This window comes from Gymnoscopelus microlampas (genome assembly GCF_963454915.1).
Source record: "Gymnoscopelus microlampas genome assembly, chromosome: 12".
In the NCBI taxonomy this organism is placed as follows: Eukaryota; Metazoa; Chordata; class Actinopteri; order Myctophiformes; family Myctophidae; genus Gymnoscopelus; species Gymnoscopelus microlampas.
Window position 1 is genome coordinate 45,825,786 of NC_139949.1, and position 14,917 is coordinate 45,840,702.

At 41.7% G+C, this 14,917-nt stretch overlaps 1 protein-coding gene across 2 annotated transcripts in view; it reads right to left on the reverse strand.

Moving 5' to 3' along the window:
* The window catches only part of mcama (melanoma cell adhesion molecule a), a 75,866-nt gene extending 68,021 nt beyond the window's left edge, over positions 1-7,845 (reverse strand). For both annotated transcript variants that reach the window (XM_084073919.1, XM_084073920.1), the window contains exon 1: positions 7,743-7,845. In XM_084073919.1, the coding sequence (XP_083930045.1) occupies positions 7,743-7,803 (61 nt within the window). In that variant the 5' untranslated portion in view covers positions 7,804-7,845. The remainder of the gene's footprint in view (positions 1-7,742) is intronic.
* Positions 7,846-14,917: the final 7,072 nt, after the last annotated feature.

The following is a 14,917-nucleotide window of genomic DNA, read 5'->3' on the forward strand; positions in this document are numbered from 1 at the left end:
TTGTGCAGTACTGCACTGCAGTAACTTGGATCACTGACCTTGTCTCCCCTGCCCCCAACCTAAGCTGTCACGCAACAACCTGAGGCCATGAGAAGCCCCTGCCCATTGTTTGGGCCCACACTTCGACGAGCGACTTCAAATGGCACAAGGAAGGGGGAGTTGGGGTGCTGAAGTAGGAGGGGGGGGGGTGATTTGACGCTTGGCTTAGCCCCCCGTGTCCCTGTCTTGGCTGCTCCAGGGCTTTAGCAAGAAGTCTGAGAGATGAGGCGTTAATGTCCCAGCCTTGATCAAGTAGGCTCCAGAAAGAGACATGTCACAGTTAGCTTATCTCCCCTGAAGGCAGACATCAGAGGTGAACATGTCAGCTCAGTCACAAGAAGAAATAAAAGATCTGGAAACCGAGCGATGTGACTTCTGTTCTTTGCTGTGTAGAAAGCCCATGCCTTTTTCGGATAGTAAGGAGAGGCGGTGACACACGTCATGGGCCAAATTCGAATTTCAAACACAGAACATGGTACTATGTGCCTACTGTATGTACACTGTACAGTTAAACTATGCATCTAATTGCTTGAGCCTTGAGGTTCAGAGGGTGCCCAGGAAGCCAATTACTTTGACCGCAATAATTTCTCTGACGTTTATATACAGTCCTAATCAATGTCAGCCTCACAATTGCTTCTAATGCTACGACAACATGGAGTTACAATGCCATGTGGTACTATAAGGCATACTCTCTTTAATGAAAACAATGAGTCAGTGTGTTAGATTATGTGCCTGTCATGCCTGGCTGTCACTCAGTCTAATGCAGTAATCCGGCGTGAGCAATTGAAGCCAACAGCTGCCCACAGCCCTGCTGCCTTCAGGACTGCTCAAAGGACAAAACACGCTCCCTCGCACAGCGCCCGCCAAGACGTGAAGAAAAGGGGGCTGGAGTCACGAAACGGACGGAACCGCTGCTTGTGCTCTGCCTCTTCTCATCGCTTGCAGACAGAGGAGGGAAGGGGGGGGCGTCATGAATAGGATAAGCATTGTTCAGAGCAGACAGGCATTCTCTCAAGTTTGGCTTCAATAAAATAAACATATTTTCTGTTACAGTAGATGTTAGCTCCGTGTTGGGATGGTGAGAAAAGACATGCCTCACAAGTCCCCCCGGGGGGAATTAATTAAATGTCTGAAAGTGTACTTTAAGCACAAGTATGTTTATCTCCCTAAACGACCATCTAGAATGAATTATACTCATGCTGGCTTATGTGCAGCAGCAACATCACACTTTGTGACAAAAGTGACGCTAAGCAGTCATTTATGATACACTAATGTATCGCAAATGACTACAAGTAAAGTTAACACATCAGTGCTTCATCCGGGGGGCTGGAGTTACTGATGTATCTTATCTTGATCTATGTGTGCGGCAACGAAAAGCAGCTGTGTGTCAGGCTACAACCATGTCACCATGGTTTGTATCAAGACGTGTTAAACAACGGAATAGAACAGAGCACAAGACTACTATTATTAAGATGTTTGTTCACTTTGTTGAGTGGTGTACTTAATAATTTCTTGCAAAATCCTCTCTTTCTTCGACCGTACATTTGTCTACAGGCGATAAGTGGATGCTTCACCAACGGAGGTAGACCTGGGTCCTATTCCCTGCTGAAATATCCTTTGTGCATGACATTGAATCGCTAAGGGATGCTGTCCTGTGTCTGATCTTGTGGTCACACCTCTATAGAGAGCCAGTGAAAATAATTTCCCTACAGGGATTATAACCATATCATAAAAACTCAAAATAAAAACACAACTAAGACATTGACATTATGTTACCTGTGTTGCTGCTCCGTTTTTATTTTATCTAAATCACTGGTGATAATGGTGAAACCAAAGGCAATAACTGTTGTGCTATAAACCCATGGGTACGCTTACAATGCGGCAGATGGCAGGGTGTTGGAGTGAGTTAGGAGCTGGAATGTGTCCATTTTGTTCCAGAGCCATCTGACGTTTGAAAGTCGAACTGGCGGGAATAGCGCTGCCGTGGTGGTTCCAGCAGTTAGTGTGTGCATCACATAATTACAACACTACTGGCTGAATATGGCTTAAGACACGTCTCTTTCTCTCCCGTCTCTCTGCACTGAATATCTAATGAAGCGGAGATAACTCAAAATAACCTCCGAAAAAAGTAGGCCACTACAGGTACTAGTCTCCTAAATGGAGCTAGAACCAACCCTCTCATTTTATAGTCCATTCTTACTGGTCCTACACATTACACTTGACATTATAGTTCCATGATTTCATTAATAAATATGCATTTCTTATATTCTACTATATGTACACAAATAGTTTTCAATTAAGTGGCATGTTGTTCGGCATCATTTTGGGTCCATTTAAAATGAGAACAGTAGTGTGCAACGAAGAAGCGAGGTCTGTAGCGGGATTTGCCATGTGCGCTGCCATCTTGCTACAGGACAAAAATCCATCATCCAAGTTACTTATTATCTCAAGCAGCTGTCCAAATGGGCTGGGGGCAAAAACCCTGCTGCAGTAAATCTCTTCCCAAACATCGCCCATGTTTAAATGAAGATCTCTCCCAGAGAGGGTAAGAAAAATGGGGATTGGTCTATTAGTCTACCAATTAGTTGTCCTCCATCAGTGAGCTATCCCTCATTGCATTACATCTAACCTCTTTCAACCTGGCAACCGTATTTTGGGCATCATGTCATTATAGGCAACGTAATAAATAAATAAAAAAGCAGACCTACAAGCTCGCTAGTTTGTTGATCGGCTATTTTGGACAAGCGACACAGTTGAGCCCGAAGTATAAAATCGGGCTCAAATCGTTAAACTCTGTGAAAGCCCTGATTCTGATTTTTGTTTGTTTTGGCCGCTATAGCAGTCTTGGGTGGACCTGTGTCTGTCCACCCAGTTGTGCATCACATGTTTCCCAGCATGTGCACGAGGACACAGGGGCAGCTCGTGACCATGGGGGGAGGGGGTGACAGGGACCTGTCAATCAAATTAGGGGCGGGGTGGGGCGGCGCCGCATGCCAAGCCACTTAACTGAACTGAAATCCGGTTGTAAATACTGTAACAAGGTCAACATTGAATGTTGCACTTTGATTGTATGAGGTAATAAATCCTGTTCACATACTTGTATTCATGTATTTGTATTTATGTATACTATAAGTAAATGAATTAAATTCATCTTTCCGGCTAGGACAGATGTAGAGGTAGCACTGAATGCAAAATGTAGGTCCATAATGTACTAATTTACACACACACACACACACACACACACACACACACACACACACACACACACACACACACACACACACACACACACACACACACACACACACACACACACAAATACATTCTCAAACTCCAGTTAAAACTTTGATCTGATCAATAAATCTAGAAATGAAAAATACATTAAATCCAGTGAGAAATACCGTGGACAAAGACGGTATCGGGGGTGATCTGGGCTCCACATGGGGCAGTAGAGTCTTATATGAGGCCCTTTTATTCATCAAGTCCTTTCATACTCACTATCTTGCCATCTGGGGGTCAGTTAAGCTCAGCGAGAAAGGCTCATTTGAAAACTGTAATAATTCTCCATTATCAAGTGGAAAGCACAATTCTTTTGTTGTGGACTTTTGCCACCGGTCCCCCCAGCAGCAACAGCCTGGCATTGTGTGTCCACTGGACTGAGGTCAGGGAGCACTTCATCAAGCAGGAAGTGGATTTTTTCCCAGCGGGTACGCTGAAGAAAGTGTTCAGCCACAACACGCCCATGTTTCTAGGACGGCTTATGGCCATCCAGCACATAGACCTACCTCATGGGTTTTACATTCAACCCATTATTTTGTCATTCTTCGCTGTTACTGCTTTAGAGTTTTAATAGCTTAAAGCTACGCTATGCATTGTTTGCGACTGTGACTCAATACACCAAGTAGTTTTGCAGCTTGACCCTGAAGTGTTCTGGTACAGCACTGAATTTCTCTCTGGTTGCAAAGGCCTGGTTAAGTTTAGGTTTGATTGGAGTAAAGGTCTGTGAAAAGTGAAAACAGTCACACACTGTCGCATGGTTGCTTAATATATATTAGATAGTGATATTGTGGTCAAGGACCCTCTTCAAGCAAGGTGTTTGGGGGAAACGTTGTTAATACATATTCAGCAAGTGCACAACAGTGTGAATTGTTTTTACTTTTCATAGATTGATGTACTTGGTCAATGCACCTGACACCAGGAGTTTTTATTCAGCTGTGCAAAGTGTCTAATCTGGGGTTAGGGTCTGCTAATCCTATGAAAGGAGTCATAGATAAGTGCTACCTGATGAGGTTCTAGCACAAAAATCCTCTCTGCAGACTTCTCACCCAATCAATGGCAATGTACAGTATCGCTTTAAACTCCTGTTCTCCCAATGGAGATGCGTTGTTTTCGGTTTGGTTTTGGTTGGTTGTGGCATATTGAAATCTAACTGAAGGCACAGAGGAAGTATCACTCGTGGCCAATGAAGGTCACTACTCCAGCAAACTTGCGAACTTGTATCGTATCCCTTTAAGCTATAAAGCAGAGCTGACCTATAAATAATCTGTGAAACAAATAAATGATTGTTGTCTACAGATTTACAGGAGCAAAAGTTATTACCTTAAAGCTATGACACTTTCCAACTTGGCTCTCCATTACCAACTGGAAGTGGCTGAGGTTGGACCTCTACTTTCCTGCCTGCTGGCTCAATGCTGGATCTTATAGGAGAACTACAGCAGCACCAGCCGGAGGCCACACACCATGGAGCTAGTTTTGGACCAAAGGAGCACTTCATAGAAAAGGGGCTGCCTTCCTCCCTGTGTGGATGACTATGGCAGGAGAGACCTCATGCATACTGGAATAACTGGCTTTTGGGATTGGACCTCTGGCTGATTCGGTGAGCCATAACTCATAAGTCTGTTGGCTGACCAGTCAGCCAGAAAGTCACCAAAGTGGAACCAAACAAGGGGTGGCCTGGCGGTTCATCCAGTCAGAGTGCATACCACACAGAGAACCTCTATCTTTCCTGCCTCTCTGCATTGTGCTGGGCAATAAAGCAGAAATGTCATAAAATAATCTTTAGAATTGGGCGCAAACAACTTGATAGATAATTACGTGCCTCGCATGGGCCCGGCTTTTTGTTCTTTTCAGTTCTGTTGTTTTCACCATAAAAGCCCCCTGGCTGTTGCTCAACAGGGAACAGCATCTCTTGTATTCATGTTTCAATACTGTTCAACAACACTGTTCTTACAAGGCTTGGGTGATACATACTTACTATATCTGCCCTTTTCCCGTTGCACTATACCACCAGAATACAAATGGCAAACATACATTCTTTAGGATCAATAAAAGTCAGTCTACATGAACTGAAGAATATATATGGATTTCTTATCATCTTTAGGACGGACTGATTTCCATGCGGGAGCAATGCTTTTAGTCAGAAATTGTATTTGAGGTAAGTGCTCTCGTGATGTATTAGGGAGCCGATTCTTTCTAACAATGGTTGTTTTTGAAGGCTTCTCAAAGGACCAGGGTCTCTGTCACTGTGGTCAATAGCTTAATCCAAAAACAGACGGCTTTACTCAGTCTGTGTCAGAGGAGAGGAGGAAATGAGGATTACATGGACATGACCCAATTAAGGCAAGGTTAGACAAGGGAAAAAAAGGGATTTAAGAGAAAAAGAGGGATAAGGGCAGGCTGGAGTGAGCGCTGCCCTCCTGAGGTGGTAGATGCAGGGTAAGGTTTCATTCAAGCACAATGAATGTACTATATGTATATGTATATGTATATGTATATGTATATGTATATGTATATGTATATGCATATGTGTGTGTGTGTGTGTGTATATATATATATATATATATATAAAATATAAATATACACACACACACACACACACACACACACACACACACACACACACACACACACACACACACACACACACACACTCACTAACTAGAACAGTGCACTAGTGCAGGGGTTTTCAACTGATTATGAACCAGAACCAGACAATCCGGTACAGTTTCCCTTGAAATTCTAACTCCCATTTCTTTGGAAGTTCTTCACATCAGACTTCCCAGTAACTGATAACATTGATGCGTCATTATACGTACTGCACTGTTTCTCAACAAGGGGTCGATAAAATAAAATACAAATCTTCACTTTCACCTAATCTAAATGCATGGTCAGGGACCACATGCAATACCTTCACGGACCACCAGTGGTCCAGGGACCACCAGTTGAAAACCCATGCACTAGTGTAACTGTATGATGGTTGAGGTCAGCAGTAGTAAATTATCAAGTAATAAGGTAAATGGAATTCCAGTGCTACAATTTCAGTGTTACAATAAGTCTGTCACCAATATAAAACATAGGCTACTCATCATAAATATGCATGATGCTGATGGGGGAAGCTATATTATTTTCAGAATTTTTGCATCACAGATTGGGGACACACACCAGCAAGCACTTCATAATAACTACACATTATCCTACAGCTCCAAAGAGTGTAATTCACTGTCAACACCAGCAGCACATGCGTCTCACGAGTGAGAAGTGAGTTACACCGACATTGGTGACTTATTGAAGTATGTCACTTCAGAAGTGGATGAATCAGAATCCCCAGATATTTGCCTGGCTGTACACAATATTGAGAGCAAGCATCTGTCACCAGGAGGTGCCATGAGCAATATTCCAAACGTGGCCAACGCAAACAAACCGCAAACACTTAAAAGGCATCATGCCATCCTCTCTCCATTGTGCAACAGGAGACCCACTGTCGAAACTGCACATGCGACCTCTAGCGGCACTCAATTCGACAGGTCTCTGATGTCGGTGTAGCACGCGACCACTGGCTCTCAATCCAAGCAGTGCAATCAATAAGTGGGATATACTCGTACTGTAATGTAGCTACTGTTAATAGTATAAAAACACTTATTTACAAAAGCAAGATAGAATCTAGACTTAGGCCATAATTGGAATTGGGATTTCCATATAATTTAGTCAAGAAGTGCAAATAGATCATAATACATAATATCTAGTCAATTCTACAACTACAAATGATGAAACTCAGGTCTGGTGGGTGCGTTGTTATGCACAAAAACTCAACTGGACAATCATGACACTAACGTCCAGCGACACATTTGTGATAATAAGCCTTCAATTAAAAGTCAATTAGGCTTGTAGTTGAAACAACTGTACACGGAGTTCAAACGAACACATTTGTCATGTAAAATGATCTTTGTAAAAACCGAAACTTGTAAAATATATAGAAAATAGGTATAGCTTTTTAAGGGGGTCAACTTTAAGGTATAAAAGGCCAGAGAACATCATGAAAATGTGAACAAATTCAATTTCGCTTGAGCGCCACTTTGCAAACTAAACAAACAAGACGAGAGGTAAACAATTAGTCATTAGGACGAAAATATATCCCACTGTGTAACAGTGTGTTATTTTCCTCATATCAATGACTACATTGTTAGTTTTACGACTGTTTCGTTTAGAAACAACAACACAAATGCATGTCTGTATCAACAACAACACACGGTCGTGTCACAGCATCCTTCAGACAAGACAAAAAAACACGTTGGTTGGTTCAACTGCGACACGCGCGCATCTCATCCCATTGAAACTGGCTGCTCAGTACGCTCCAAAACTTTACAACAAAGTACACTTTAAATTGCATTTCATTTAACATTTCCTTGTCCCGTGACTGTACTCACCGCCGCTGCAGGTCAGGGAACACACGTGTAGAAGAAGCAGAAAGACACAGTTGAAAGCCATGGTGTTTATGTTGTGTTGTAGGCTGTAGGCTACTCTTCCTAGATACAGTCCACAATGAAGTGGAGGTAGAGACTGAGACGGAGTCAGTGTGATGAGGAGAGGGAGGGAGGGAGGGAAGGAGTGAAGGAGGCAGGGAGGAGGGGGGGGGAGATAGGAGGCAGTGGTTGAAAAAGTACTCAAATGCTTTATTTAAGTAAAAGTAGCAATATTGCAATGTAGAAATAAGTAAAATATCGGTGTTTACAATAAAAGTAAAAGTATTTGCATTAAAATGTACTTGATTTTACTGTACAAATATATTTTTTTGTTTTTCTTATTTTTCATTTCTAAACTGTTTATATGATGTGCTGCACAGTAGTGTATATCTGTCTGTCATTTAATGTCATTGCATTGAGTACAAAAGGACCCCAATTGAAACAAGCCAGTGGCTTTCTTGGGTTTTTTAAAGTCCTATTTAGTTGACCTTGTATTTAAACTGTACTTTCATGTGATCTTTTCTGCAAACTTCTAAATAAAGTATTCAATCAATCAAACCACTTAAAGTACCAAAAGTAGAAAGTACTCAATATACAAAATTTATTTAAAAAAAAATGATAATAGACCCAAGCTAGTGAAAATAGCATTGTGAGCTTGTAGATCTGCTCTTTTCAAATGGCCAAATGTATGGGATGAAGTGGTTAATGTTTGTAATAATAATTTTAAAAAAACTACACGGTAACTTGTAACTAAAGTTTTCAAATAATTGTAGTGGAGTAAAAGTACAATATTTGCCTCTGATATGTACACATACTATACTATATACACTATATACATAGTTGAAATCCATGGTGGTGTTGATGTTGTTGCTGTACTCTCCTAGAACAGTCCACAATGAAGTGGAGGTAGAGGGAAGGAGTCAGTGTGGTCGTGAGGAGAGAGGAGGGAGGGGAATAGGAGGAGAGCAGTGGTGTAAAGTAACTAAGTACATTTACTCAAGTACTGTACTTAAGAACACTTTTGAGGTATTTCTACTTACTGGAGTACTTCCAATGTTCAATGCTTCAAACAATTTAGTACTTTTACTTTTGGTACTTTAAGTATTATTTTGATGCCAATACTTTTGTACTTTTACTCAAGTAACATCTTGAACACAGGCCTTTTACTTGTAGCATTTTTATATTGTGGTATTGCTACTTTTACTGAAGTAAAATATCTGAGTACTTGTTCTTCCACCACTGGAGGAGAGTCGAGTTGCACAAAAGTCAAGATACGACGCGTTGTTAAGCTTGCAGATCAGTTCTTTTTGGCAAGCGACACGGTTGAACGACGAAATATAATTCAGGCTTAAATTAGGCTTCAGTCTGGATTTTTCTTTATCTTTTGGCTACTGTCTCTGTAGGAGAGAAAATTGAGGGGAGGGGGATCAAAGTCTCTGCCCGTCTACACTGGATGTGTTTTCATTCATGGTATAAAAGTCCTGTGCACCAGTAGTAATAGGCTATGCACACCATCTCATTCCTGTTGAAATGGTATAGGCCTTTAGACAGCAGGCTAGCTGTAAAAGTCTCTCAAGTTCTGAACTGTTAGGTTTGTGTTTGTGTTTCTTTGGAATTCTAAAATATACATGTATATATAAATATGTACTTAAGCAATATTTGTGGGGTTGCAACATGAACCTACAGGCAGGAGAACAGTCACAAGTTTCACAACCAATCCACTGCTTTCACATGCTTTCACTTTAGGAATCCTGATACGCAGATACTAGTCTAGTCAGGCCTACTAGATCAGAAATGGGTCGAACAAAAACACTATCTGATAAGAGGGAATAAGAACCTGACAAAGTTTGCACAACGTGGTTTATATAGCTGAAACTGTGTGGCGCCACAATAGTTAGTCATGTGTTACAGTAGTAGCCCGGGCTACTCTGCCCCACAAACATTTCTTGCTCCACAGAAACTTCTGTGGCCAGTGAAAGACAGAATAGCCTAATTTCAGGCCCGTGGCAGGATTTCCCCTCAGCGTGTAACCTTATATCCCTCTATCCCCCTGCACCATGTCTCCACAGCTGTAGGCTGATGTATGGAGGGGCGTCTGGACGTCTGTTCCAGCCAGGCTCCACTACAGGGTGCCTCTCTCTCTTGCAGCTGTTGGTCCAAGAAGTGGAAGTCAAACTGATGAAACTGCGGTGCCTGAAGTGAGTCCAGTGCAATCCCCAAAAGTGTGGTGGCACAAGTTCCCACGAACACGTTAACTGCAGCGCCTTTGAGTCCAGTGTAAATCCCAAAGGTTGGTGGCAGTGGCACAAGTTCCCATCAACACGTTGAAAATGCAAATCAGCAAAGATCAAAAGATTGAACAGCCACATACAATGTGACAGGGTTTCGGTACTGTGTACACCAAGAACTGTGTTATTTGTGGAAGGAAATTAACCACATGAACCCTAGTAGTGTCCCGAATCTGGGGTGAACATTTTGAGGGAAAAACACGCCACACTGTGACATATTGTGAGCTTGTAGATCGGCTATTAGATTTGGTGTTGAGGGAAAAAAGGAGGAGGCCAAGTACAGACCCCTGGGGGACCACAGTCAACAAAGTATATAGGGTTTAAGTGCAGGTTAAAACATGAAGAAGCGGAATTATCATTTGAAAATGTCACGAATATATGGCAAAACAATATTGTATACATGGAAAGCACTTTAAAACTTCTGTTACATCTGAGACATGTTAAATATCAAAGGATCTGTGGCGAGCATACTTGGGGCTTTCTCGTAAGTCTTGTAACAACATTTCAAGACACTGTGGTTTGGTATTAACATTACAACGTCCATAATTTCCCCCTCGGAACTCAGGGCTAGCCAGCTTGAAGGTCAGATCGCACAACTGCTGGCCCTCGGGACTAAGGTCTATTATCTCCAACAGTGGAAAGAAAATCGGAGGGCTATATGAAATGCCTTTGAAACAACCCGTGACTCCAGACCGATTCAAACATCTTCTCTCCCTCCTGTGATGGAGAGGGAAGAGAAACATAAAATATATAATCCATCAGTTCCATCACCCCTCTTACTTAAGGTTCATGCTATCTTTGTGTTTCATCAGCCAATTCCCCCACCCCCTTTTTCTGTTATATCTTGGATCCCAGTTGTCTGTTGCACTGTTGTGGCACTGGACGAAGAGCAAACAGAGGGAGGGAGGGAGAGAAAGGGGTGTGACAGTTGGGATTTAATGGTCAAACACCATTAAAGACCACCGTGTTTACACACACACACACACACACACACACACACACACACACACACACACACACACACACACACACACACACACACACACACACACACACACACACACACACACACACAAAAGGACACAGGTGTCGGCTGAAATGGTCCACACACTCTCCTGTTAAATTTAGCAAGTTGACTTTTCCATAATGATTGTGAACTGGTAAAACAAGCACGATCTATGTTGTTAACTAAAGAGCAAGCAGACCTAAACAATGGCATTTGACATGCCATTGTACAGTATGTATGCAGAATCCAGATACAAGTATATAGGATCACATTGTGTTGGTATAATCTCTGTGGCCCCCTTTTCATTATTTTGAAATGTCTCAAGAAAAGGTTATGGAGAGTTTGTAATTAGTGGAATCGCATTCAAAAATCAAGTCTATTTTAAGACATACAGTGAAGAGAGGCAGGACATAATTCAGAATAAATGAATAATACATTTAGATTTGTCCTTTAAGCAGTTGTACAGTCATCATCATCTGTTCCAACTATTACCATTTAGACAACTTCCATCTTTGGTTTAATACAGTAAAATCTCTGACCATTTTACAGTTCATGGCAACGTCTGTTAGCTGGCAGAAGAATAAAGAACTCTCTCCACACAATAAAATCAACCAAGCAGTTCTGAGTGACAGGAAATTTCACAGGCATTTTGGTGTTCTACAGAAGAAAACACATCTTCAATGTTTGAGTCACCTTACTAATGTCACAGCTTCATGTTGGGACAGCCTCCTCTGATATAAGTGTAAAGGCCTGGTCACATTTGGGCGACATGGTGTATTTTATGTATTGTGAGCTTTTTTTTGTTGTTGCTATTTGTATGACAAAGTATAGAGCTTAAGTGGTTACATGATTGATATTGCATATATAGATATTGTTTGTCAAAATATGAAAATCATTACATTATTCCCGTCATTACAAAGGTCACCCACCCAGCTAAACATGTAAGGTACATAACAGTAGGTTTTGAACACTTGTTTAAAACATCCCCTTATGTACATGTTTAGCTAGCCTTGGCGTGAACTCCCCACCCGTGACTTGTTCCTGGGATTCCACTTCACTGTCTGTCTTACAGATTTCTAAATGGTTGATCTGAGTCTAAAGCAAAGCACAGGTGGATGGAATACTTCTTTTTCATAAAAGTATTCAATATTGATGAGGGCAGTGATTGACAGCATGCTGTATTTGGTCAGATTCAGATCCAGGGCAGCTGTTTGACAGTGCTGTCCTGCCAACAAACTGTTTAATCTGTCAGTCTGTCATGTTGATATCTGACACTGTTGAATTGAGGTTTTCAAAAAATGTCATAAAATGTCCAAAAAATGTCAAATAGCGGAAAATAGAAAGTAACTGTGAGCTTTCCAAAAGGAAATGCATGTGTATTTAATTCAGGCAAAAAGCCTGTCCGCGCCAGCCATAAAAACTAATGGCCAGAGGCAGGGATATCAAAAGCCAAGGCATGTATCCCCCCAGCAAATCAAACCCTGGTTATACTGGTCTGGTGGTGATATTTCAAAGTGAAGAACAAAGTATTTATGACAGAATGCCGTCTTGTAAAGGTCTATATGAGGAAGAGATTCCTTTACATCAGAGAAATATATCATGTAAAAGTGACACCATCGTGTTCTGGCATCTTGTCTCCGCAAATAATGATTATTCTTGGATTTCTGAGACAGAGATTCTTCTTATCTTTATTGCAACGGCCTGCAGCTCATTGGCCTTTATGGACTCTTCCAAAGGCGTTCTGAACATTCTCCATATTGACATGAAAGAAAGCCATGTAATCTTGTAATCACTGATGTTCTTTTTGCTGTGGGTCCCTAGCATGTAAGGCTAAACTTCCGGATTGGAGGTTAGGTTATAGACGGAGTTGTATAATAAATAATATAGTAGCATTCTGGAGGAGGCCACATTAAAGGATACAACCATGGTAATGAATTACGTAATAGTAAGGAAGGACAGGCAACTTCCTTGAATTGAATACATAGGACCACACTGGAAAGGCTTTTCGTGTTATCCTTTTAGCATTGCTTGCGTAATTGTACATTCATCTCTACTCTGTGTGTTAACCATTTCAACCTGTTGTCCCTATTTTGGGTAATGTTCAAAATTAAAAACAAAAACAAGACTTAAACATAGTATAGAATGACTTATCAGAGACATGTGTGGTTTGTTCAACTTAAATTCCTGTTTATTCAAATATCTATACTCTGCCTTAAATCAGTTGTCGGCAGACAAACTTAATCACCTCAGGCTCACTGTGATGACAGCAGATGTTCATCTGAAGCTTGGTGGAGGCTTTGCCCAGGTTGTGTTCCTTAAAGGCCGAAGACTGAAAGTGAGGCTGGAGGTGAGTGTCACAGTAAGATACCAGACACTGAAGTTTTCACAGCTTTCAGTGGTGCAGAAATCACAGGCCACATCTCCAGGTCCAGCATAGCAGTGCTCAGGAGGAACAGCTTGGAGTCCTGTCTTCTTCAGTCTCTCCACTACCTCAGCAAACATGTTGCTTTTCTTCAGAGCAGGTCTTGGGTTAAAAGTCTCTCTGCACTGTGGACAGCTGTAGAATCCATTCTGATCCCCCTGATCCCAACAGCCTTTAATACAGCCCATACGGTAGTTGTGTCCATGGGGAATAGTCACTGGATCCCTCAGATCCAGACATATAGAACAGCAGAACTGTTCTTGGTCCAGTTGAACTCCTTGCTGTGCCATTTTACTGCAGACTGACAATGAGACTGAGTTTTGGTTTAATTTCCTCAGAAATCAGGACATCAGAGGTTATGAGTTCTGTGTGTGGATAGGGGTGTTTTTAATTGTGAGTTGAACGTGGTTAAAGAGAAGAAATCCCATCAGAATACATTTCAATCTCACCACCTCATCATCTCATCACAACAACAACCCTATGTGTGTCGTGCCACTCATAGTTGTTCCCTTCCAGTGATGACAATGGTAAAATAAAAGACTGGTAAACTGTTTTATGAATGGAGGTGTCAGGGTGGTATAGGCCTACTGGCAACGGTGCATCCAGCATGACATAGCGCTGCAACGAACACAATTGTCATCGTAGAAAATATATTCATCTTGTTGAAATGAGTTGGTAGTGTTCCTCTTGTGTTGAATTTATCAAATTAACCTAAATTAAAACCATGATGATCTATTGAAATACTAGAGACACTGAAACGGTGTCTCGTATAGCTATTTCTATAACACACATTCTGTCTTGCTCTCTCTTACACGCACTCACACGCACTCACACACACTCACACAAGTAAGACACCAAGTTGTACAGTCAAGAAGAAAACACAATAGAGAAAAAAACTCAGACAAGACATATACAGTGATACATTGTCCGCATGTGAAGACACAGGGCTATATGATAAAGGATGTTGATCGTTAATGCCATGTGTCAGTTATGTTTGTACAGGGCCAGACTAGGAACACAAATCATGGGCGGAAATGGGCATGGCCTGCCCTATAGGGTATGGGGAGTTGTTTCATGAACCAAGAAATCCAGGGGAAAAACGCTTAAAGAGGTATAGTCCAAAACTTAAAGTGGGCTGTTATAGCTCCTCAATGGGAACAATTATTTGTGATTGAGTTCCTTGACCTATACTGCACAAGAAATTAGACGCTGATCAGTGAAGTAGTTTGCAATATTAACTGTGGAGTCAGTGCGCCCACGCACGCACGCATGCACACACACACACACACACACACACACACACACACACACACACACACACACACACACACACACACACACACACACACACACACACACACACACACACACACACACACACACACACACACACACACACACACACACACACACACACACACAC